Genomic DNA, 25,114 nt, shown 5'->3' on the forward strand with positions numbered 1-25,114 from the left:
GCGTTAATACTATAATAAAATGTTTGCCATTCCCATTTACATGTTTATGTGGGCAACATTTCTCAATGCTATAAAATATACCTATAAAAATAAGAAATATGAACCGACTTGATTCATCCATAGATATACGTATTAAGTGGGAAGAAGTCTTATCTCATTAAGCTACACATTCCCCATCAAAATTTATGCTTAAGAATTATTTTCAACAGTGGGGGGGACGCGAGGGGGGGGGAGTCAAGGAAGGGAGGGAATACGGGGATATGTATATAAAAACAGATGACTGAACCTGGTGTACCCCCCCCAAAAAAATAAATTAATTAAAAAAAAAAAAAAAGGAATTATTTTCAACAATATATTTAAACTATTCTGATCAGTCATGTACTACTAATGAGTATAATTCAATTAGGATGAGAATTTTAGTATAGGAAATTAAAAAACAATTAATCTATATACATATTTTTCTTGTAGGTAAATATGATAGAGTAAGCAACAAGATTTCATGCATAAAAATATATTACCTTAGGGTAAAATTCTGTGGGGAAACTGAAAGAGAAATATGAGTTCAAAAAGAAAAGGGGAAATTTAAAACTCTGTTAAAGAGTTAAAGTTTTTATTATAATGTCTTTTGTAAGTAGGCCATAGTAGGTACATAACTGTTATATTTATATTCTACTGGATACATTTAAAAGAGCTAGGTAACAATTCTGTTTAAAAATGTTATCTACAACAGACCACTGTTCTCTTCACTTAAACTCATGTTGAGAACTTCTCTGCAGTCCTGTGGTTAGGACTTCGTGCTTTCACTGCTGAGGGCCTGGGTTCAATCCCTGGTCGGGGAACGCCTGCAAGCCATACAGTGCACCAAAAACCAGCCAAACAAAACAAAGCAACTCCCCTCAACCGGCCCCAAACAAAAATATCCCCTCATGTTGAAAGATTTGAGGTGTCAGGTTAAAAAATGTGTAAGTGGTACAATTTTCCAGAATTCTCTTAAGTCTTGTTGATTCAACTCTGCTTTCTCTCTGGACTGTCCTCTCCTTCCTCATCTGGTGTTGCCTATCTCTCTGCTGGACAGCTACAACTGGGTTCCTAAAGGGCCACCCTGCCTTTAATCTCTTGTTCCTCCACTCCATCTTCTGTTCCACTGCCAGGGTTATCACTCTACCATACAGTACAGATCAAGCCACTCCCCACGTCAAAATGCCTTCATTTGTTTAGAAAAGTCTAAACACTTTACCACCATGATATATAAGACCCTCCAGATCCAGTCTCAAGCCATCTTTCTAGGGTCATCCCTGCTTTACATTTCGCCTCTCATCCAATGGATCATCCATCATCCCTTGGGCCTGACCTGTAATTTCATGCCAGAAACTTCAGCCCTGAATTCTCACTCTTCGCCTGTTAAAATCCCATTCATCTACCACTTCATCCCCACTAGAATGGGGATAATCAAAAAGATATAGTAAGTGTTAGTGTAGATGCAGAGAAATTGCAATCCTCATACTCTGCAGAAGATAATGTGAAATGGTGCAGCTGCTTTGCAAAACAATCTGGCCAGCTCTTCAAAAAGTTAAACAGAGTTACTATACGACCCAACAGTTCCACTCTTAAGTATATGCCTAAGAGAAATAAAAACATATGTCCACATGACAATTTGTACACAAAGGCTCATAAAAGCATTATTAATAACAGCCAAAAATGGAAGCAACTCAAATATCCATTGCATGATGAATGGATAAATAAAACATAGAATATCCACACAATAAAAAAAAGAAGGAAATAACCAATATGTGCTACAACATGGATGGACCTGGAAAATGTTTTGCTAAGTGAAAGAGGCCAGTCACGAAAGGCTACACAATGTATGATTCTATTAACATGAAATGTCCAGAATAGGCAAAAAACCTATGCAGACAGAAAGTAGATAATGCCTGGAACACTGTATAGGCTAGATATGTAAGTGTTAGCTATTACTGCTGTATTATAGTATTATTGTTGTAGTAACTGTCTAAATGTCTGTCTTTTCTCTTAGTTCATATTTTAAGGCCCTAAGGAAAAGGAATAAACTCAATCCATTTCATTTATTTCCATACTCATATTTCCCAAAGACAAAGAATATTATCACAGACTGGCAGCAGGAGAGAAGCATGGGGGCCATGGCTTCAACCCTGGGGACACCTGCCTTCACCAGGGCCATGACGCAGCAGCTGCTGGGAAATTTAATCCAAACAAGGGGCCTATGGGCACAAAAGATCATGAAAAAAATGTAGCAGAAAGTGTTTGTTAAAATCTTTTACTTCCATTCAGGGATTTAAATTCTCCCAAATACAGAAGTACCAAATACATTAAGGAGTCAACAGACCTGCCCAAATTTTCATATTTTATCCACATTTACCAGAATTCCTCCATGTTTCATTTACTCATTCTTACTGAGTGCCAAGTATGCACAGGGCACCACATACTAGACTCAGGAAATGTACAATTTATTACTTTTCCAAGCAGATCTCCCCCTCACGTTACTGGGAAAAGATATTAAAGGTGTCTGTCTCTAAACCTGTATGTGCAGTGTTTACTCAAACAAAAAAGACAAATTCTATACTTTCAAAAAAGTATTCAAAAGGTGAATGGAATTTATATAGCTTCTTTTCACTATGGGCATTTGGCAATTCCTATTACTGATTTAAAAGAATAGTAGATTGCATCTGGCATAAATTGATGGAAAAAAGCTAAAAACACTACCTATTTAAAAACAGCTTTTATAGGTCAATGGGGTATTTGTAGAAGCAGATTTATAGCATGTGGGTTTGTCACTAGAACCTAAAGTATAAGACACCTTAAATACAATGTTATAATGTAAATCAATTACAGAAGAAAATATCTTTTCCCCCCAAACTTTATAAATGCTCCTCTGCAAGTTATATTAAATTAAAATATTGCATTCCAATTTTTTTTGATTACACAAAATTCTGAAGACTCTAAAATCCTTGGGCTTAAGAATGCCAGTTTAACCTGCAAAAGTCTTTGAAGCCATCTTAATCTCAAACCCCCTCACATGGCACTTAACAGTTCTTCTCATAACCCACCAAGATGCTGTTATTGTTCTTACTGATTATATTTATAAAGCCAGCTTATTCTCTTTATTTCCAAATGAACAAAGCTTTAAAAATTCACCCTAACAAATCAGTCATTATTCCTTCAGACATTCCTCAATCTCAAAGCACCCACTAATAAATTAGAAGGAAAAAAATATTTTAACCTTGGTAGACAACAGCTGTTAAGCAAATATTTGCTGAGTAAATTAACCTGTCAGAGAACGTACCTATCTCTATAAAGTCATATATAGGCACAAAATAATTCAGTGCAACCTATACTGGGGATATTTTTTATAGTAGTTTTGTTATTGAATAATTATGGATTTGGTGGCTATAAGAAGCACTTTGCTGTTCAGATGAAAACAAAGTAAAAATGCTATATATGTAGTTTCTGGACTGTTTTCAACATCCTGGATATAGTTGGAACTTCAGAGGAAAATGACAAAGCAGGGTCATCTGTCCATTTTGTCATGTACATGCTAGGATATATGGGAGCCAAAACTGGATAAATCAAAGCTAATTTATTACTGGCACTATCCTAGGGTTTAATAGGTATGGCATGTACTTTATCCCTACTTCTAAAACAAGTGCTAGGATAGAGTTTTAATTTCAGTGAGTGAAAGAAAAGCCCCAGGGTCCTGGTTCCCAAATTTTGCTGCACACTGGAATCACCTGGGAATTTAAAAAAAACATACTGGCTCCCAGCCCCCCAAATTCTGATATAATTGGCATCAGGTACAACCTGGGCACTGGGATTTTTTAAGACTCCACAGATGATTGTAATGTGCAGCAATCTGGGAACCACTGCCCCAGGGTTTTAAAATTAGTAACTTTTGACAACTTACACCTGAGGTCTGAGAATCTTCAGTTGAGTGAGGATGTCCTTCTGTACCCTGGGATTAGCTGTGGCAGTAAGAGCCATCACCGGAACAGAGGGAAACTTCTGGCGAAGCATATTCATTCTCTTGTAATCTGGACGAAAATCATGTCCCCACTAGTTGGGAAAAAAAAATTATTGCTTTTCAGACTATTTGGATCTTCCTTATATAAAGCAAACACTGCTCACTATATTAAGAACCACCTTATTCTTCAGTGAAATAGCAGAATAATTCATTCAATATTTTTTCTCTTGGCTCTGAAAATATATACACTGTTGGTAGTAGATATTTATTGATATCTCAAGACATATAAAACAGTATTTACCTGACTGACGCAATGTGCTTCATCAATAATAAAACGTGCCAAGAGCTTCCTCTCATACAGATTCTCCAGAGTAGAAATCAGTCTGTTACTTGCACAGACCTGAACCAGAAATGCATTAATCAGACATTTAAAAACATCTAAACACATCACCTTAAAGATTTGGTTGTCTTTAAGTTCCACTACGAATTAATCTGTATTAAAACCTCCACATAAAATTGGTTCTAATTTCAATCTATGAATAGAATTAGAAGGGGTAATAGAAAATAGCAAATGAGATATTTCAGAATGTTCATCCATATGCAGCAAACAGTTTTGTATTAGGTCAGTGGTGCTAAAACAACTTTTCTGCTTCAGTGTATCTGGAAGCCACCACACGTTTACTCTGGTAGCAGGGTTACAGACACGTGTTACATGTGCGTGTGTTGTTTGGGGGAAATATATACCCATACATGTACATTTACATTTCGTACCTCTGATCATAACTGGGCCTAGAAGCAATGACGGCCCAGTAGCAATGACCATATCTGGCACCCACCTCTTGACAGACATGTTAAAAGGTCACAGAAGCCAGTTTGATAAAGCTTTCCCACTGACCAAACCCAGGACAATTAGAACATCAAAGTACATAATGGTAATTGATTATAACCTACTGAATAAATTAAGAATCCATGATTTCATATTGATATAAATAGATATGTGGGTAAAAGGAAAAGCTTGTGCTTACAGCAGAATGCCAACTAAATTAGAAAAATCATCATTTGGCACCCACTACAATAATAACTGATGGGGAATCATCAATGGACGATAAAACTCTTGGGCCAAAGTCTGATGAGCAACAGGATATTCACATAGTCTCAAAGTATTCCACAACAGGATACCTACAATTACCAAAAAAATTACATTTATTTTTGTAATTAATAATTACAAAAAAAAAAGTAATTTTACAGTGGAGAGATCTGGCAGACACCACTTTAACCAAGTGATCAAAGTTAACTAACACCACCAGTAAGATTACAGAATGCATTGACACCCAATGCCTCCTGATAGGATGCACTGAGAACACATCACCACTTCTGTGATATTCCCCCCAAAAGGATGAATACAAATCTAATCAAGAGGAACATAAACTCAAATTGAGGGACAGTCCTCATAACAACTGGCCTGCACTCTTCAAACTGTCAAAATCATGAAACACAGAAATCATTTAAAGAGACACAACAACTGAAATGCAACACAAATCTAGGATTTTCTTTTGCTAAAAAGGACAGTATTGGGACAACTAGAGAAATTGGAATAAGCTTTACAGATATAAAGTAATAGTACTGCATCAATGAATATTTTCTAATCTTGATAACTGTACTGAGGTTATGCAAGAGAATTCCTTGTTTTTAGGAAATGTACAGTGAAGTATTTAGGGTTAAAAGGATATCATGTCTGCAACTTACTCTCAAATGTTTAAGGGAAAAACAGAGAGAGAGAAAGAATGATAGAGCAGTTACAGTAAAACATTACCACTTGGGGTTTCTCTGCGAAAGTTATACAGGAATTCTTGCAGTAAACTGTACATTAGAAAGTCCGTCAAAAATTTTAAAACATACGTATTCTAGTGGGCTTTTATGAGATAACACAAAAGCTACACTGGTCTCTGCTCCCATTTCCTGGCACAGGGTTCCTGAAACCCTTGTAAATTCTTAAGTGATAAGAGCACTAAGAGTATCTTTTGTCCTACTGAGGCACCTCTAGGTGGGCTCCTGAGTCGGGGGGCTGGTCACCAGAAAGACCAAGCCATGATTAGAAGCTGGAATTTTCAGTCCTACCCCCATCCTCCAAAGAAAGGAGTCAGTATAGAAATGGAGTCAATAATTGATGACGCCTACATGAGGAAGCCTCCATAAAATCCCTGAAGTATGGGGTTCAGAGAGGTTCTAGGTTGGCAAACACATCCAGGTACTGGCAGGCTGTCGCACCTCAACTCCACAGGGACAGAGGCTCCAGTATACAGGACTCCCCCAGACCTCACCCTGTGTATCTCTTCATCTAACTGTTCATCTGTGTCCTTTACCATAGCCTTTAATAAACTGGTAAACGTAAGTAAGTGTCTCTCTGAGTTCTATGAGCTGCTCTTGCAAGTCACTGAATTCAAGGAGGAGGTCATGGGAACCTCTGATTTGCAGCCAAGTCACACAGAAGTTATGGGTACCCTGTGGACTGGCTCCTGAAGCAGAGTGGTAAGAATCTCATGGGACTGAGCCCTTAACCTGTGGGACCTGACACTACCTCTGGGTAGTTGACAGAGAACCTCTTGATGTAAGGAGAAATCTCCATACATTTGGTGACTGGAAGCGAAATATTCTATTGTGAGTAGTAAAGGAGAGAAATGCAGGAGGGAAAGACTGGTTTTTCCTTACTCAGTAGGGAGAACAGGGTTGTTTTCCTAAAACAGCTTTAATATCATATTTTAAAATAATGATATAAATACAAACCTTCTCTGGAGTAACATATAGAAGTTTTATAATTGGGTCTTTTTTTGATAACTGTAGGTAAATACTTGTAGCTTCTGAGTCAGTCTTATCACCTGTCAGATATGTAGCTGGAATCTAAGTATAAAAGTAGTAAACAATTTAAATTTTACACATTAATCTGACTCAAGATTACATTTATTCCTAGGTTTTATATTTTATAAGTCACATATCAAACCTGTCCAAGGAAAGAGAAACTCAACATAATAACAAATAATCAGTATATATTTTAAAAACCCCTGTGTTAATCATAAGTCAAATACTCCTCCCATGGTTTACTTCCTTTTCCTTTCTTTTTTCCCCCATTTCTTTACTTCCTTAGCTTGTCATATTTGTAAGTAAGATAAATACAAATTCAGCATCCAGGAGATTCTAGTCCTAATGTACGGCCACGTTTTGTTTTCTTAAAGATAAATGCATCTTCTGGATTTTAATGCATAATGACACTAAAAGGACCGTAACATCATAAATGGCTGAACAATAGTTACCACCACTGTACTGAGACATCCTTGAGAAGAAATATCAAACCAGGGGTCTTGTTGGGGGTGGTGGTTCATAACCCTGAAAACAGTTGTGTTTGATCACAGTACGTAGCATTTAATAGACTGTATTCATATACTTTCTCAACCTCAGCCAGGAGGAAGAAGGATATACGTGTGCGGGCATGCACATGTGTATGCATTTTAAGATATTAAGGGAGCTAGAACTAAGCCGACCCGACAGGAGTAAAAAAAGAAATCCTTCCATATTAGAAAAAAAAATTACATCAGTAAAATACAGGTTAAAGTTCTTATTATATTCTTCTAGAATAAAATCAGATTGAACTCCAGAAGGTCATCTGTACCAAAATTCTCAAAGACTTGTACTTAATTGTACAACTTAATGTAACTGCCGTGCTTTATTCTTATAATCTATGACCTATTTAATAAAAAAGGTTACCTCGAGTACTGAAATATAACTGTTTTTAAGTTATGTTTTTAGTATTTTTATTATAATTGGTAGTGTTTTGTTTTAACTTACATCCAAGGAAGTCAGCTTTTGGACCTGATCTACTATAAGGGATCTCAAGGGAGAAATGACAATAGTGACCCCAGGAGAAAGACAGGCAGGGAGCTGGTAACACAAGCTTTTACCGCCTCCTGAAAGAAATGACAAAAAAAAAAAGTCTGTCAGGTTCTATCTTGAAAGCATGAAGGCAAAAGTTACAATGTAAATGACATACAATATTTAAAGTAATTGGACACCAAGTGATATCCTCCGTGGTGCCAAGATATGCCATATTTGAATGAGCCAAAATATTTGGGCAATTTAAATGTGTAAAAATGATTTTTCAGGACATCTTACGTAGGTACATATGATAGCAAAAGCCAAGAATCAGGGCAGGAAACTTAAATGCAACAGAATTACTTTAAAAGTCTACTTGAGAAGGACCCTGAAAAATGCCCCTGGGAAGCCCTAGAGGATGATGAAAGCCCTGAAAATTGCTGGACGAGGGAGGCGAGAATTCTACCATTTAATCACCAACGCCTCAAACTGCTGGACGAGATCAATGCCAGGGTCCACTCCGGCTTTAGTTCTGGAGTACCAAACTAGAGTCAAGTCAGAAGATACAGACTGAACAACAAGTAAATAAAGTATGAAATGCTGCTGACTAAACAAACCAACACTGTCTAAAGCTGAAAATCAGTTTGAAAAAACTCAGATGCCCAGTCAACATTATTTAATGATGATGGCAATAAGTGATTGCTGACGGTCACAATAAAGGTGAGTGAAAGGCAGAGGGAAGACTACACGTAGGTGATGAAACTCCAAACTCCCCATGCTGCTGCTGCTGCTGCTTTTTTTTTTAATTGAAGTATAGTTGATTTACAATGTCCCCATGCTTCCAATCCTAATGGCTTATTTAATATTCTTATTTGGATGACTATACATCACTGAATAGCTGTTATAAACTTTAATAGCACGACAAAAAGTCCTAGATCTCTTCAAAACTGAGGACAAGAAAACTAAAAACTCCGCTCAACACTTTTCACTTAATCCTCATGCCATTCCATGAAGTGGGCACTTCGGTACTATTCCCACAGTGCACACGAGGAGACTGGGGTTCAGGGAGTGAAGTGCCCTGCTCCAGGCCACGCTGCTGATAAGTGGCAGAGCTGTGCATTAAGCCCAGGGCATCCCTCCGGAGCTGATGATTTTTAACCACCATGCAACACTAGGTTGTGCCAAATAAACCGCCAGAAATGGTCGTGGTCTCCGACAGTAATTTTTTTGTTCGTGTTCCAGGCTAATTTCGACTAGAAAAAAGAAAAATTCCCAAAGGAAAATCCTACATCAATTCAACATGATGAGCTTTGAGTTGAAAATCTCAAAGGGCAATAAATGTTATCATGTCAACAACTAGAATAGAGGATTGAGGTAATACACTTTCTTAACTATGGCATGGGAGGTTTAGAAGTCCCCAAATGACAGAAATACTGTGTAGGTGTTCCTTTTATTTCCATTAAAGGGCTTTCATTTAACATCTGCCAATGGATTCCTGCCAATTTATATCTAAAAATACATACCAGTGGGCATTAAGATAAAACAGTCTTCACCAAGCAGTGCAGCATTGATCGCCTCTAGCTGATTAGTTCTAAAATTATGCAGGCCAAATTTTTTATGAAAAATCTTCATCATTTCTTTTGTATGAGGAAAATTAAGACTTTGGAAACGCTCATGTTTCAGATCTCTGGATGCTAAATTTTGCTCCGGCTTGTCTAAGAAAATAATCAATGTTAAGAGAAATCAGGGCATCATTGTAACAAATCAGTTTTAGCATTTTTAACCCTTTGCCCTGCAAAATCATTGCTGTACGTTTCCCTGCAGCACAACTATCTTTACCTGTTTATCAGGGTTTCCTCACCACGCAGTGTCAAAGCCACCAGAGACTTCCTAAGGGCCAAATTCAAGTCTTTCCTTGACTTTTTTGCAGCACCTACCACTACTATTTATTCTCTCCTTCTTCTCTCTTGACCGTCAAGATAATTATGGGTTTTCTACTTGCTTTAAATGCCCTTTCCTGGCTCCATTTCCTCCACCTGCCCCTTAAATTTGGGAATCGCTCAGATGCTCGGGACTGGGCTCTTTAGACTGTTTTTTGGTGTGTGTTTTTTTTTTTTAATTTTCCTAGTCCTATGACCTTAAACACCACTGATGTGCAGAGAATGCCTAGATCTCTTTCTTAACACCAGATCGACGCCCTCCTAAGTTCCAGTCCTGCACGCACCTCCAATTGTCTGCCAGACCTTTCTACCTGAATGACTCCCCAGCGCTTCATGCTCAACAAGCCTTAAAATAGCCCTTCTCAGCTTCGCTCCAAATCCGCCTCTGCCTCCTGACTTCCCTATCCCTGTTAACGGTGTCACAGTTTTCCCAGTCAGCGGGTCTGAAACCTCAGAGTCATCTCGGCTTCCTCTGATTCTTCCTCCACAGCGTCTCTCGCGTCCACCCCCTGCTCTGCCTCCTCGCTGTTGCAACTGTGGTTCCGCACAGAGAGCAAGAGGCGCTCACGCCAGCACTGGCAGTTACTCTGACCTCAGCGGTCAGCTGTCTCAAAGATAACTGCGAACACCAAGTATGACACACGCAAACATGACACAGAAATAAATCCATTAATGGTTATTTTAAAGGTCAACAGCGTAACCAAGAACAACCTCCATGGTATTATGTCATCAGTGGCAAAAATAGGGAGGACTGTACTTTATAAAATCTTACACATATAAAATTCTTTCAGTTAAAAACAAAAACACTTTTTGATAACTTTATTGGGTCGATGTAAGGTTTTAAATTAATTTCAGGGCTTCCTAGGTGGCGCAGTGGTTAAGAATCCACCTCCCAATGCAGGGGACACGGGTTCGATCCCTGCTCCAGGAAGAGCCCACATGCCGTGGAGCAACTAAGCCCAAGCAACTGTGCCACAACTATTGAGCCTGAGCTTTAGAGCCCGTGAGCCACAACTATTGAGCCCATGTGCTGCAACTACTAAAGCCCATGCACCTAGAGCCCGTGCTCCGCAACACGAGAAGCCACAGCAATGAGGAGCCCGCGCACCACAACGAAGAGTAGCCCCCACTCACCTCAACTAAAAAGAAAGCCCGCGCACAGCAAAAAAGACCCAACACAGCCAATAAAATCAATTAATTAAAAAAAATTAATTTCAGCTTTTCTCTGCAGCCTTTACAACGGCTAATCTCACCCTTCCAAAAACTTCTCTCACTAAACTGTGAGCTCCGAGAGGGCAGGAACTCTTGCCATTCATCTATTACCAGCATCTGTGCACAGAACATGCCCCAGAGTGGGCACTCCATAAATATTTGTTGAATGAATTAAAATGATTCTAGACCAAAAGAAATAACTTGACTGATTTCTGACTTCTTATCTTTCTTAGGCTGTCCCAAATTTTAATCTTTTTAAGACATAAAACACATTTCTCTACTTTATAAACCAATCAGTTCTCATCAATCCAGAATTCTAAAAATAAACACTATTACATTTTTAACATATAAATGCAGCTTTTTTGCTTTTCAGCCATCCCCAAATCATTAAAAACTTGGCCCTCAGGAGCTTTATTGTTTTAGGGACTGAAAAATGTTAATTTAAAGGCAAAGCACATTTGTAATGACTTTAGAGCTTTACTACAATAGGTTATAATTACACATTTTATAAAACTACAGCTGCTACAAAGACAAAAGAGCAACTTGCTTTTGAAACTGTGATTTGTAATTCATATTATCAGCAGAAATTTGCATAGAAACAATGTCGTTTTCAGGCAATGATGATTTGCTACAGTTTTTCTTATACAATTCCTATTTTGGACAGTTTTGTTTTCATATAAAATATAAGCATTCAATTTATTTTAAACTTACCAGTGTAATTCTGAATTGAGTCTGAGAAGTTTTTATTTTGAGCAGTAGATGCCACTGGAAGACAGTTTGTCTTGGCTGAAGAAATTCTTTCTGATACTGATTTAACTGGCCGACCTTCCTTAATAGGCTGATAGGCAGCTGTGGAAGATTTGCTGGCTGCTAAATCATGCATCACATCTTCCCAGTCATCATCATCATCAAAGTCATCTATGTCAAAATTGTCAATATCACAGGAAGCCTGGATTTCTCTTTCCAAGTCATTTACAGAGGTAGTGTGTTTATTCTGATCTTTCACAGCAGTGCTTGTGAGAACATTTCCTAGGAAATAAGAGCTTTCATTTCTTTTTTCTACCCTTGGTGTTTCAGCCCAGTTGCTACTTACAAAGGACTTCTGTAAATGGGAACTGAATAACGGCCTTTCAAAGAGATTCTTCGTGGTGGCTGAGAAGCCTGTCTTTCCTGGGGTAGCTGTCAGTAAACATTCCCCAGTAGAAATGGAATTTGAGGGAAGGTGTGGAAAAGTAAACTCCTTAACAGAATTCCCTGTAGAACAGGAATCACCCTTTGGAAATGCATAAGGTGAGGAAACAGATGCCACATCCTCCACAGAGCTACCAAGTGAAGCAGGCCTGCATCTCCACATTGAGCCAAGAACACCGGCATCACTTGTATTAAAATCTGCTTCCACTAGGAGTTTCCTTCTGAAGAGAGAGCACAGAACACCAAATTAATTCTAAGTAGTCAGCTATGGTAGCACACACAAGTTTATCTTTAGTTTTCATGCCAAACTGTAGAAAAATATATCCTCTTTTTTCCAATCTTAAAAATTTGAATACAAATTCTAAAGGAACAGTTTGAAAAAGTAAATAAATTTAAGACAGTGTATAGCACACGAAATGCTACTCAATATGGGAAAAGAATCTGAAAAATGATAGGTATATGTATGTGTATAAGTGAATCTCTTTTTGTATACCTGAAACTAATACAACACTGTAAATCAACTCTATTCAAAAAAAAAAAAAAAAGATAAAGCGATAATTATTCTATTGAATTTCCTGGCCAGAATGCCTGGAAATCTTGCCCTATACGTTTATGACTTACAGTGGTGGTGGAAATGCATCAGATACATTCCAGAAGGAGAAAAATCAAGATACCTTATGTCTCGCTGCTGGAGCAGTTCATTCCCACAATCCAAAGCTCTCAGCTGGTTGTCAGGAATGGTATCAACTAATTTACAGACATGGTCCATCACACGAATAAGCTGCTGCTGTAAACTCATCTGTCTAGCTATAAAGTAATCATGCTGTTAATATTTTTCGTTGACAACGAAAGACTTAGAATTTTGAAAGTCACGCGTGTAAAACGAAGTAGTTTACAAACGAGATTATAAACAACCATATATTCTCCCATTATCTGTCTATGAAATAATTTGAAACCAGACTGTCTCTATGCTATTTCATGAGAGCTCATAACTATGTTATTTAATTTCATGTTAATTCTTATTATTTCTCTTAGGGTAACCAAGGTTGTTATAAGATACAAAAGTTTATGGTATTTTACTAACTCCAGGTGTAAATCTCACCATGCCCACACAAAGTACATCATAAAGTATGGATAGGTAAGAACCTCACCTGTTGCTCTGGTCTGCCTGCCAACCAGTGCTTCCTAATAGCACAGCACTTAGACTTTCTTTTTGGAGACCACTCCCAGCCCCACCTCCTCAATGGGCATCCGGTGTAAGGCAGCTCAATGAGAATTTGGTCTAGGAATTTTTCAACTGACTGGAAAAGAGGATCTCTCTTTTCAGCAAGTTGGACAGGCTGCTGGTGGCCATCTCTGCCACCACAGAGGAAAAAACAAGCTTGAAAATAAGGCCAACACAAGGGAAAGCAGAAAGGAGAGATGGAAGGAAATAGGAGACTGAGATGGAGAGATGGGATGGAAGAGAGGAGAGAGAAGGCAGGTGAGAGAGAGAGAAATTCCTAATAACAATGTCTGAACATCTGAATCCAGCCAGCCCACTCCACACTTTTAAATTTCAGCTATATAACTAAGAAATAGAATGTCAAAGGAGGGGTGGCTCTAGATGAAGGAAAGGGAAAAAAAAGGGTTAGTGTAGCAATAGGAAGCAAGGAAGATGCCTACCCACCCCTGGGGCCTATGGTGTTTAGGAGAAATAAACAGTTTAGGTGGGCTGCAGAGACAACAGTATTCTCAGGAGACAGTTAGAAAAGAGAATGAGGCTCCCGGGAGACTGCTGACTGAGGGCAGCTGGTTGAAGGCTCTAAGGGGCAGGAAGGAGAGGAGGAGACTACAGACGGGGTGGTGGTGGGGACATGACACAGGTGACAGCATGCATGCGTCCGTGTGAAAATGACCTGTAAGTGTGGACTTTTACTAGTGACTGATGTAAATAGGGTCACAAAGTACGAAATGGTAACAGTGGACTTGCTGCGTTCCTCTTTGACATCTGTTTTCTCTTCAAGCAGAACGGGCACTGGATTAGAAAGAGGAAAATAAACAACAGTCCAAAGGAAATGAAAACTAAGACAGGCTCAGAGAGATACAGCTATTGGAAAGGAGCTCAAGTCTCCTCGTCTACACAGATTACACCTCAGAGTACAAAGGAAACCTGCAAAGAAAATCTCACTGATACATGAGGCATCTAGTGAATAGGAGAGTTGATGGAAGAGTGAAGACAGGCAAACATTGTTCTAATTTTCAAAAAAATTCTAAAGGGATGCCCAAAGCTACAGGCTTGTGATCTTAAAGTTATTCAAGGCAAAATTCTAGAACATGTTATCAAATGGCTGCTTTATGAACTCTAAGAAAAAGAGGAAACAATTATAGAGTTAGCAAGAGTCCATAAAAATAAACCAGCCAGCCTAATGTATTTCCTTCTTTGAAAGGATTACTAGACTGGCAGATAACAATGGCTACCATTAACTGAAGGCCTACAGTGCACTGGGCACTTTACCTCCTTGAATCCTGACAACTACTGGGCAAGGTAGACCCTATTTCACCATTCTTCTCATTTAACAGAAAAAGAAACTGCGGTCCAAAGAAGCTTAACTAATTTGGCATAGTCACCCAGCAAGGAGTGGGAAGAGGCAGGTTTGTGTACAAGGTCTGTATCGCTCTAGAGCCAATGTCCCATCTGTTCCCTCTTGCTGCCTCAGACCTTGAACTTCTGCAGTCATATGACCGAGTCATATCCCCGTGGACAAGGGAGAGAAACGGTCTGAAGGTAGATTTGTAACAGGATGAACAAGAAGCGGTGATGAATGGACTGATGTCAGCTGAGAGGGAGGCTGCTGATGACATTCTGTGGGACTCTGTCCTTGCTCTCATCCTCGCCAACTATTTTATCCGTGAAACTTGATGTAGAAACAGTACAGTGCAGCGGCTATCAAAGTAAATTCAACAGCCTCAAGACTGCTGGGTTCAAATCCTGGCTCTGTGGCTAACTCTATGACTATGAGTAATTACTTAACCATCCCGCACCTTGGTTTCCTTATTTGTAAAACAGGACAACAGAAACTACTACCTTAAAGGATCATCATGAGGATTAAATTAGTTAATATTGTAAGGCACTTAGAAGAGTGCCTACGACAACAGATATTTCAGGAACATCTCTAACAATAAATTCAAAGTCCAAAATAAACAAAAAGAAATTCAGAGGAAACAGGAACAACACAGAGAGATCACTACACATGCGTGTGTGCATGTACACACACACCTAAGTACAGCACCCATCAAACAAGAACAGAAAATGTTACAGAAATACTTAGAGAATACAACACAGCTCTTGGAAATTAATTTGATAAAAATGAAAAATCTCATGGAAGAGTTAATTAAAAAATTGAGGAAATCTCCCAGAAAGCAAAAATAGCAAGAGAAGGAAAATAGAAAAGATAATTAATTAAGGTCTAACAGCCCAATAATTGAAGTTCCAGGAAGACTGAAAGAGAAAACAAAAAACAAAAAGAAGAAAATAAAAAGGAATAATACCAGAAAAAATTTCAGAATAGAAGGACACAAATCTCTAGCCTGAAAAAGCCTCTGGGAAGTAGAAATCAGGAGTGGGAAAGGAGATAGCTGTTTTTCAAAGCCTTGCAGTGCTACTGGATAACATATTAAATACTTAATAGAAAATTAAAAAATGAATTAGAAATGAATTAAACAAACAAAAAGTATTAAACTTTAAGTAGACACCAAGAACCAAAACCAGAGAACCAGGAGGATGAAAGGTCTAGAAACCAGTACCTATATAGAAGTGGTAAAAGATCTAATATTATTTAGCCCTAGATACTTCAGACTTATCTCACAAACATTAAAGTTTCGGGAAGGCAAAATTTTGGTTCAATAGGAGAAATAATTCATTCTGTATTTTGAAAACGTTACTTGTTAGAAATTCATCTTGTGAGAAAATAAGTTTATGAACATCTGAGTTGTTTCAGCAAATGCTGGTTAAACCATGGTGGTCGGTTATTACAGATGATTCACTGTTAGAGCAAAAGGAACTATAAATTCACCATCTTATACAATACAATCACAGGGTAAGAATACAACCTTATTTTGTTTTCAAAAGTAAGCAGTTACAATATGTGTTATGTCCAAAACACTTCTATACCGTCACAGCTTGTGCTGGTTTCTTGATTAGGCTGCCGTGTAGTCATTTTCTCAGGTTTTGATAAGTCTTCTGAAGTGCTAAGACCATCCTTGCTGGTGTCAAGATCCTTCAACACACTACAAATTAAAAAATATTAAACTGATCATAGTATAGACTACACCAAATGCACACTTTTTCCTCTAACAGTTTCCCAAACTGGTCAGATACTTTGTAACAGAAAGGAGAAACATGCCTTTGTATCTCCTCTCTTCAGCTGGCCCTCAAAGTTTTCCATCTTTTTGGCTCCAATATTAACACATATAAACATGGTCAGTCTGACTGGATATAAAAATTCTTCAAAGTAACAAAATAAATTCATACTAAAGAAGTGTTAAAAAGAGGGTACTAGGCAATCCAAAGAAACATAACACTTCCTGGAACTTGAGAAGGCTTTGCCAAGAAGGTAGGATTTGAGGAAATCTTGAATGATATGGGTATGGGAAAGTGACAGCCTGCGAAGGAGAGAGAAAAAAGACAGTGCTATTTACTTGATACTCAGGAATCGACTGTACTTTTCTAACGCAGGATTCTGGAATGCAATCTTCTAACAGGCAAAGAATGATGAATAACTATGTTATATTGTTTTTAAAAAGGATAATACATCATAATTAAAGAAAGGGCCTTGTATTTTCAGCAGTTTTCCAGATTGTCGGTTTAATCTCATTAGGCTATTGAGCTTAGGGTTACTGTAAGAGCATAACTGAAGATAAAGCTGTAAAGGTAATTCTGGGTCTAAAGATGGAGGATTTTGAGGGCCAGCTAAAGATAGGAATATAGGAGATACAAAAACATGTTCTCTTTTCTGTTATATATTATCTGATCATTATACCTCTGAAATTAATTCAGAAGTCACAGCCAGCAGTTTAAAATGAAATAAAACAGGAAACTTAAGTGTGCAGTGCACATAAAGTATCATTTGTGAAAATTCTATTTTAGTTTTATAATATATACAAATATGTATACAAAGTTGCAGTGGAAAATATAGAGAGAATTTACCTTGGAAATAACCATTTTCCAATTGCTAAAGATCTAGGTAAAATAAATTATGGTATGACAACTCAATAAATTAGGTAGCCATTAAAAGGAATAAAAATAATGACTATAGCAATATGGAAAATGCTTTAAAAATAATGTTAAAAGAAAAGCAGATTGAAAAATTATAGCTACATGTTGATTATGGCAATGTAAAAATCATATACATATAGAGAAGGAACAAAACAATGTGGACAGGGAAGGGGGGAGGAACACACTAGGAATATGAGATACAAATACAAGCTACTAGACACAAAACAGATAAAGAACAAGGATTTTCTGTATAGCACAGAGCATTATATTCAGTATCTTGTAACAAACAAAAATGGAGTATAATCAGAAAAAAAAAAAAACTGAATCTCTATGCTGTTTGCCTGAAACTAACATAACATTGTAAACCAACTATACTTCAATTAAAAAATAAATTAATTAAAAAACTTAATGTGGATAAAGAAAATGTTTGGTTTGCTGGACTGTAAGACTACCAGTAAGTATCCTGTTAATGTGGTTACAATGTTATCAGTGCAATACACACTTTTTTAATGAACAAAAAAGCTAAGCAGTCAACAGGGAATGGAGTGGGCCAGGAAATAACCTACACTGGATCTTAGCCCATCTGCCATTAAGTATGTCATCCTGGACAATCCCCTGCTCCTCCCTAGGCCGCAACTGTTTCACCTGTTATAAACGCTGATGAAAGTTAGGTGAACCCTTGCTCAGCTTTTTCCCTACAATTCTTTCTGAATTTCTATTGGGAGGTGAAAGAGGGGAGCTCTTATAGTTTTTCTCTTTTGTTGTCAAATAGCAATCACGCTTCAACCTTTCCCACCTCTTTAAACAACTCCACCCACCTGTTGAAACAAAAACCCAGAGAAACTAGGTTATGAAGGCAAACACCTCCCTGCCTGCCTGCCTGCCTTCCTTCAGGTGATACACTAGAGGAATTTGTCTCTCATCAAAATATGGTTAACGGGGACTTCCCTGGTGGCGCAGTGGTTAAGAATCCACCTTCCCTGGTCCGGGAAGACCCCACATGCCGCAGAACAACGAAGCCCATGCACCACAACTACTAAGTCTGCACTCTAGAGCCTGCGAGCTACAATTACTGAAGCCCATGCGCCTACAGCCCAAGCGCTCCAACAAGAGCAGCCACTGCAATGAGAAGCAGTGTGCACCACAAGGAAGAGCAGCCCCAGCTCACCACAGCTAGAGAAAGGCCGCGTGCGACAACGAAGACCCCACGCAGCCAATAAGTAAAAATTAAAAAAAATAAACAATTAAAAAATACATATGGTTAACAGCATAGTATATACCAGACCACTCAACTTAACTGTGACTTAGATTGGGGTGAGGATGGAGGTAACAATGACTCTTAGTATCTTAAGCTATTAATGAACTATGTGGACTCTATTTTTCCCATAACGCTATCAATTAACCACAGTCATGTCACTAATTTACCAAAATTCAGTGAATGACAAATACAATGGTCAATTCTATTTGGATTTTTAAAAAAAGAATTAAAAACGAAGAAGAAGCAGAAGAAGACGTTACTTACTAAGTCGCTTCACAAATAAGGTGTTAATTTTGGGTCTTTTCAGGTCCAGGAGACTGAAGTACAATATCTTTAGGACTATATTCCATATGCCAACAACAACTACATAAAATTGTTTAGAGGTCCCATGTAATTAATCATAATGGAACGTCACGGCTTTAAAATACCAACAATTAAATAAAATGTATATAAGTAGGGATTTTTTGATGCTTTCACTTGGATACAAAATAAACCGTGCAGAAGCATGAAATTAATCAATTTTGAGATGATACTACGTGACTAAATTATTTCAGCTACTCCAGAAACAGTGTTTATAAATTAATAAACTATTTTACCTAGAGCATTCTTTAGAGGACAAAGAGGTAGAAGTCATTCCTTTTTCTGGAGAAGGTGGAACAAAATCTATGTCATAATCATCTTCATCAAGCTCAACACATGAAGATTTCGCAGTTGAATATAATTCTGTTTCTTCCAAGGTTTTCTTCTTTTCACAGTTATCTGAAGTACAATAAAACAGTTGATAAAGATAGATTATTTTAATATTAATGAGGCAGAAAGAACAGGGCGTGAGCACTGAGAAGTGAGTGCTATGAGCAAGTCTTAAGCACTAACACCATTCTGTACTATATGAGTTCTCTCCTTTCACACATTAATGTTGGCTTGTTTCTTCGATCATTGAGTCAACTGGATTAAGTCCAATGAGTGCTGCATTGAGGCTGATGATTTGCTTAAGGATTTTCATGACTGTCGCCAGTTAAATTATGAAACCCATACTTAGTATCAGCATTTTTGTTTCTCTATTTTCATTCACCTATAAATAAGGGTACAGTGCAACAAGTAAGCCTGATAACTGTACAAACACTGTTGTTTATACAGATAAACTACCACTACTTTACCACGAAGGCATCTTAGTTATTTAAGTCTCCCAGAATAAGTGTCTCTCTCTTGACTATGGGGGAAAACAGTGTCAAACTGTTGCTCTCTAGATTACCTTTTACCAAATTTTCTCTTCATAAACAGCAACACATTTGATTACACTATACTTTTGCTTATTATCAATCACTTTTCAGTCCTCTCTCACCCTATAGTAACCTTGATGGGATTCAGGTGTTTAAAAATATTAGTCTCATATTTACAACTGTTTCATAAGGTGGGTACCTCCACATATGGCTAATCTCAGCTATTAAGTTCTAGACATCTACTAACTATGAGACCTAAACAGAAAACAATTTGAGTGTAATTTATAACATTTTAATAGCATGATTAGATTATATCACACATCAATATTAGGTGGTACAAACCATAAAAGAATTACAATACAAAGGCTTAGTTTCATATCCCAATTCTACTACCAATCAGCCAGTAGACCATTAAGAAGTCACTTTAACTTCTACAGACCTTTTTTTTTCTTATTGAAGTATAGTTGATTTACAATATTGTATTAGTTTCAGGTGTACAGCCAAGTGATTCATTTTGCAGATTATATTCCATTATAGGATATTACTAGATATTGGGCATAATTCCCTGTGCTACATAATAAATCTTTGTTGCTTATCTATTTGATGTATAGTAGTTTATTAATCCCATATTCCTAATTTGTCCCTCCCACCTTCCCTCTCCCCTTTGGTAACCATAAGTTTGTCTTCTATGTCAACAAGTCTGTTTCTATTTTGTATATAGATTCATTTTTTATTATTTTTTAGATTCCACATGTAAGTGATATCATATAGCATTTTTCTTTCTCTCTCTGACTTATTTCACTAAGAATTACATTCTCTACATATTTCTTCATATTTAAAATCATGGAGCTATCCTTGTTGTTAATATGAAAATTATACTAGCAGAATAAAATCTTTCATTTCCTTAGTATGCCCTGCCTCAAGAACGTGGCCAACAGATGGTTCAATAAAATAAGCACCCCTATACAACTTAAGGACAAAAGCTAAATCATATTCCACTGTTCCCAATGTCTAGCTTTAAACAAACTAAAACAATCGACCTATTGAAATGAAATAAAAAAATAATTTTCACCTCTTTCATCTCCCAAACGAGTTTTTAAAGAGTGATTTTCCTGAGCATCTTCATGTATAAGCTCTTCGTAATTGGAGCCATCATCAATGCAAATCACATCACTGCTTAACCACTCTGAGTCATCCTTCTGTTTCTTTGTCAAATATGCCTGCTTGCTCTCAGAGGAGGAAGGAGTCAAATCAATCTTTACTATATCTGTTTTATCAAGCTGTGTTTTCAAAAAGTTCCTCTTAGACTTTTTTGATTTCTGAGCAGTGCTTACTCTTATGAAGTGGTTTTTGCGTGGTGTAACAAATGCTTTTGAATTTCCCGAAGTATCAAAGTCATCCATATCATCCCAATCGTTGAAGGCAGCAAAAGAATCTGATGAAGAACTAAATTCTAATTTCTTGAAAGTAGCATCATGGGATTCCTTTATAACTGGTGTGTTCTGGGTAGTGCATAAATCTTCCCGAGGAACCGGCGACAAATTTGGCAATAATGGTTTTGTACCAAATCTCTTAGCTTGCTGCCCGGCTGGAGTATTTGTAAAGTCACTCATCCTTGTCTGCTGATTTGTGGTGTTGGGTAAGGGTTCATTGAACGAAAAGGCCTCAGTAATATTAACATCTTTATCACTCAACACAGGTGTTTTTGCTATTGACACACTAGTTACAGATACATCGTTGGCCGAAGGTACTTTCTTTTTAAAAGTGAAACCTCTGAAAAATAATAGAAAAACTGAACTAGATGGATTAATTTTAACAAACCCAGCAAGTATACAAAACTCTAATTTTTAAAAACTAATTTATATAACAACTTACCTTCCTTGCATCACAAATGAGCAAGGAATCTATCTCCCTCTCTGATTTTAAAATGTGTAAGGTAACTTAAATTATGTTTTGTATGCTGATTCTTCCCATTCAGAAGCTAACTCAGCTTTGAGAGTATCTAGGCCATTCCTACTACTTTGTTTCTCAGGCTTGTAGTCCTCAATTAATAGCCTCTCCAGAGGGAGGGGACAGCATAAGCAAAAAAGAGAAGAGACTCAAACGTGGCTACTTGTTGCTACTCTGATAAAAGTTTTATGGGGAAAAGAGTCAAAAACTGCCAGTTATGCTGAAATCTGAAAGACACGCGAACGAGGTAAGAGTGCTGGACATGTGCTGGGTTTAGTGACATGAAGGTCCATGGTGACTTTAGAGTCAAGCACACAGAATGGTGTCTAGAACATGGTAAGGGCACAATAAAGGCTATAAAATCTTAGGTACCATTAGAAGGAGTTTGGAATATAGCTTGGAGGAAAGAACAGAACTGGAGAGTATAGTTTCCTTACAAACGGTTTTTGAAAAGGATATAAAATTATATTAAAATATTAAAAATACCAATTTGCTCAAATTTACAAGAAGACTCATTATTTATTCATTCAATGAATATTTATTGAGCAAATACCATGTGCTAGAAACCATGCAAAAATGCTGAACAATTCATTACCTGGCGCTGCTAAAACATGCTCTACCATTAATTTACAAAGTGGGAAAATCATTGACCCTCTCAGCTTCATTTCCTCACTTCTACAATGAAAGAAAGAGCTGAAAGAGAAGGTATTTTACCTGTGTGTTACTGCCTGTATGAAAGCAAACCAATCAAAATACTTACGAAGATTTTGGTTTTGAAAGACTTAATTTATTATTAAGTTTTCTGGCTGAATGACGTTCCAGTTGCTCCTGCAGATTATTCTGAGGAATAGCAGCCATGATCCTAAAAAGTGAGGGAAAAAAATATCAGTGGAGTTATGCACTTTGCATTAATCACAATATTTACTGAGAGGCAGAGCACTGTCCGAACTGTGCCCAGAGTAATGAGGCTTTTTTTTGGTCAAAAAACTGCTTTGACATTTACAACCGGTAATCCCACTCCTGGGCATATACCCAGAGAACACCATAATTCAAAAAGACACAGGCACTCCAATGTTCATTGCAGCACTATTTACAATAGCCAGGACATGGAAGCAACCTAAATGTCCATCAACAGATGAATGGATAAAGAAGATGTGGTACATACATACAATGGAATATTACTCAGCTGTAAAAAGCAATGAAACTGGGACATTTGTAGAGACATGGATGGACCTAGAGACTGTCATACAGAGGGAAGTGAGTCAGAAAAAGAAAAACAAATATTGTATATTAACACATATACATGAACTATAGAAAAATCGTACAGATTAACCTGTTTGCAAGGCAGAAATAGAGACACAGATGTAGAGAGCAAACATACGGACACCAAGTGGGGAAAGTGGGGAGGGTTGGGGGGGGAATGAATTGGGAGATTGGGATACCAAATTGTACACTCTAAATATATGCAGTTTATTGTAAAAAATAAAAAAATAAAAAGTTTTAAAAAAAAAAACTGCTTTGACATTTACAACCAGTAACATTTGAAATATATAATCTTTAACTAACTGAAGTCTCAAATAGCAAAATGACCTGATTTTACCCCAATGCTAAAACAAGCACAAAAGACATCAGGGAAGGGCTTATTAGGAAAAGGGTAGCAGAAAAATGGAAACTGGCTTAGGCTTGAAGAATAAATGGAAGCTGAATGGGGAGTGAGGTGGGAGAAAATAATCAAACCACACTGAGAACCCAAAGAACAAAGGAATGACCGAAATCTCTGCTGAAGGGGAAAATCAGGAAAAGAAGGAAGAGTACCACAAATGAGAGAGATGGTTTACCAGCAAGATACCATGGTTCATAATTATCTAGTTTCAACCTGAAAGAGTTTTTTTAAAAAATTATTTATTTATGTGGCTGCACTGGATCTTCATTGTGACACACAGGATCTTTGTTGCTGCACGCGAGATCTTTAGCTGGGGCATGTGGCATCTAGCTGCCTGACCAGGGATTGAACCTGGGCGCCCCTATATTGGGTCTTAACCGCTGGACCACTAGGGAAATCCCTAAAAGAATACTTTCACCAAGCAAATTTATACCCCTTGTGTAACAAATTGTGACACTGCTGAGCTACTGCCTGGGATAATGTGTAGCTTAAGCTACCTTAAAATTACTGGGGCCAAAGAAAGACGGGATAGCGGAATATATGGCTAGTGAACAATTCTCCTTTGAGCTGAGAGTTATAACCGTCTTCCCCATTCCATCTTTGCCAGGGATCTCCTTTTATTTTATGCTACAATCTTAGGAGGAAGGGTTAACAACACCAAATGATAGTCATGGAAATATGAAGTTTTACATAAATCATACTCCACTCACTAATTATTAAAATAATCTTTAACAACTGCTCTACTTAAATAACAGTGAAAAAAGGAAAATTTGGAAGAAAGTTCAATTGAGAAATCTCCACATGTTGAGCTTGATGAAGATGATTATGATATAAATTTTGTTCCACCTTCCCAGAAGAAGGAATGATTTCTGCCTCTTCTTCCTCTTTAAAATGTTTTAGGTAAAACAGCTAGTAATAAACACTGAATAATTCACACTGATATGTGAATTATATCTTAATAAAGTTGTTACCAAAATAAACATAAGAAAGTAGACAGAAAGGTATAATGAACTGTTACATACCCACCACCCATTATTGTCATTTATCAACAATTATCAACTCACCAACAATCATCAACTCATCCAATACTGTTTCATCTGTACACACATCCCAAGGTCCTCACTTCACCATTTTGGAAGTCAGCCTCCCAAAATAGTGATATTTTAATTCTGTCATTCATTCTTCATTCATTAGCTGGAATATTTCTATCAAGAGAAATGTTCTCTGATCTACTATTTTGTTACCCAGTAGTACAGTTGACATAGGAGAGAGAGGATAAATGTCGGATTCTTTTCCTTTATTTGTTAGTTTTCAAAATAATGAGTTAATTCTCTAGCATCCTCTAACGGTGGTCAATTTTTTTTTTTCTCAGTATCATTTTAAACTCATGGATTAAATGTTAGCTATGTTTCAATCCAATATAATTATCATCCTTATTGATTCTCAAACTGTTTCACATTTGGCCTATGGGAGTCTTTCCAGGTTGACTCTTCAGTCCTTTTGACATAAACTTAGTAGGCTTTGAGAGCTTCCTTACTATCTAGAATGAAAAGACATCCCAGGCT

At 37.4% G+C, this 25,114-nt stretch overlaps 1 protein-coding gene across 4 annotated transcripts in view; it reads right to left on the reverse strand.

The window, feature by feature from the left end:
• Positions 1 to 25,114, reverse strand: part of BLM (BLM RecQ like helicase) — a 79,612-nt gene that overhangs the window by 39,635 nt on the left and 14,863 nt on the right. For all 4 annotated transcript variants that reach the window (XM_057722534.1, XM_057722533.1, XM_057722535.1 and 1 more), the window contains 11 exons: positions 22,647 to 22,748; positions 21,009 to 21,709; positions 19,313 to 19,475; positions 16,355 to 16,470; positions 12,876 to 13,008; positions 11,722 to 12,422; positions 9,382 to 9,573; positions 7,835 to 7,953; positions 6,779 to 6,892; positions 4,296 to 4,394; positions 3,938 to 4,086 (listed from right to left, as the gene is read on the reverse strand). In XM_057722534.1, coding sequence (XP_057578517.1) covers positions 3,938 to 4,086; positions 4,296 to 4,394; positions 6,779 to 6,892; positions 7,835 to 7,953; positions 9,382 to 9,573; positions 11,722 to 12,422; positions 12,876 to 13,008; positions 16,355 to 16,470; positions 19,313 to 19,475; positions 21,009 to 21,709; positions 22,647 to 22,744 — 2,585 coding nt within the window. In that variant the 5' untranslated portion in view covers positions 22,745 to 22,748. The remainder of the gene's footprint in view (positions 1 to 3,937; positions 4,087 to 4,295; positions 4,395 to 6,778; positions 6,893 to 7,834; positions 7,954 to 9,381; positions 9,574 to 11,721; positions 12,423 to 12,875; positions 13,009 to 16,354; positions 16,471 to 19,312; positions 19,476 to 21,008; positions 21,710 to 22,646; positions 22,749 to 25,114) is intronic.

Source organism: Hippopotamus amphibius, chromosome 2, assembly GCF_030028045.1.
Source record: "Hippopotamus amphibius kiboko isolate mHipAmp2 chromosome 2, mHipAmp2.hap2, whole genome shotgun sequence".
NCBI classification, from domain to species: Eukaryota; Metazoa; Chordata; class Mammalia; order Artiodactyla; family Hippopotamidae; genus Hippopotamus; species Hippopotamus amphibius.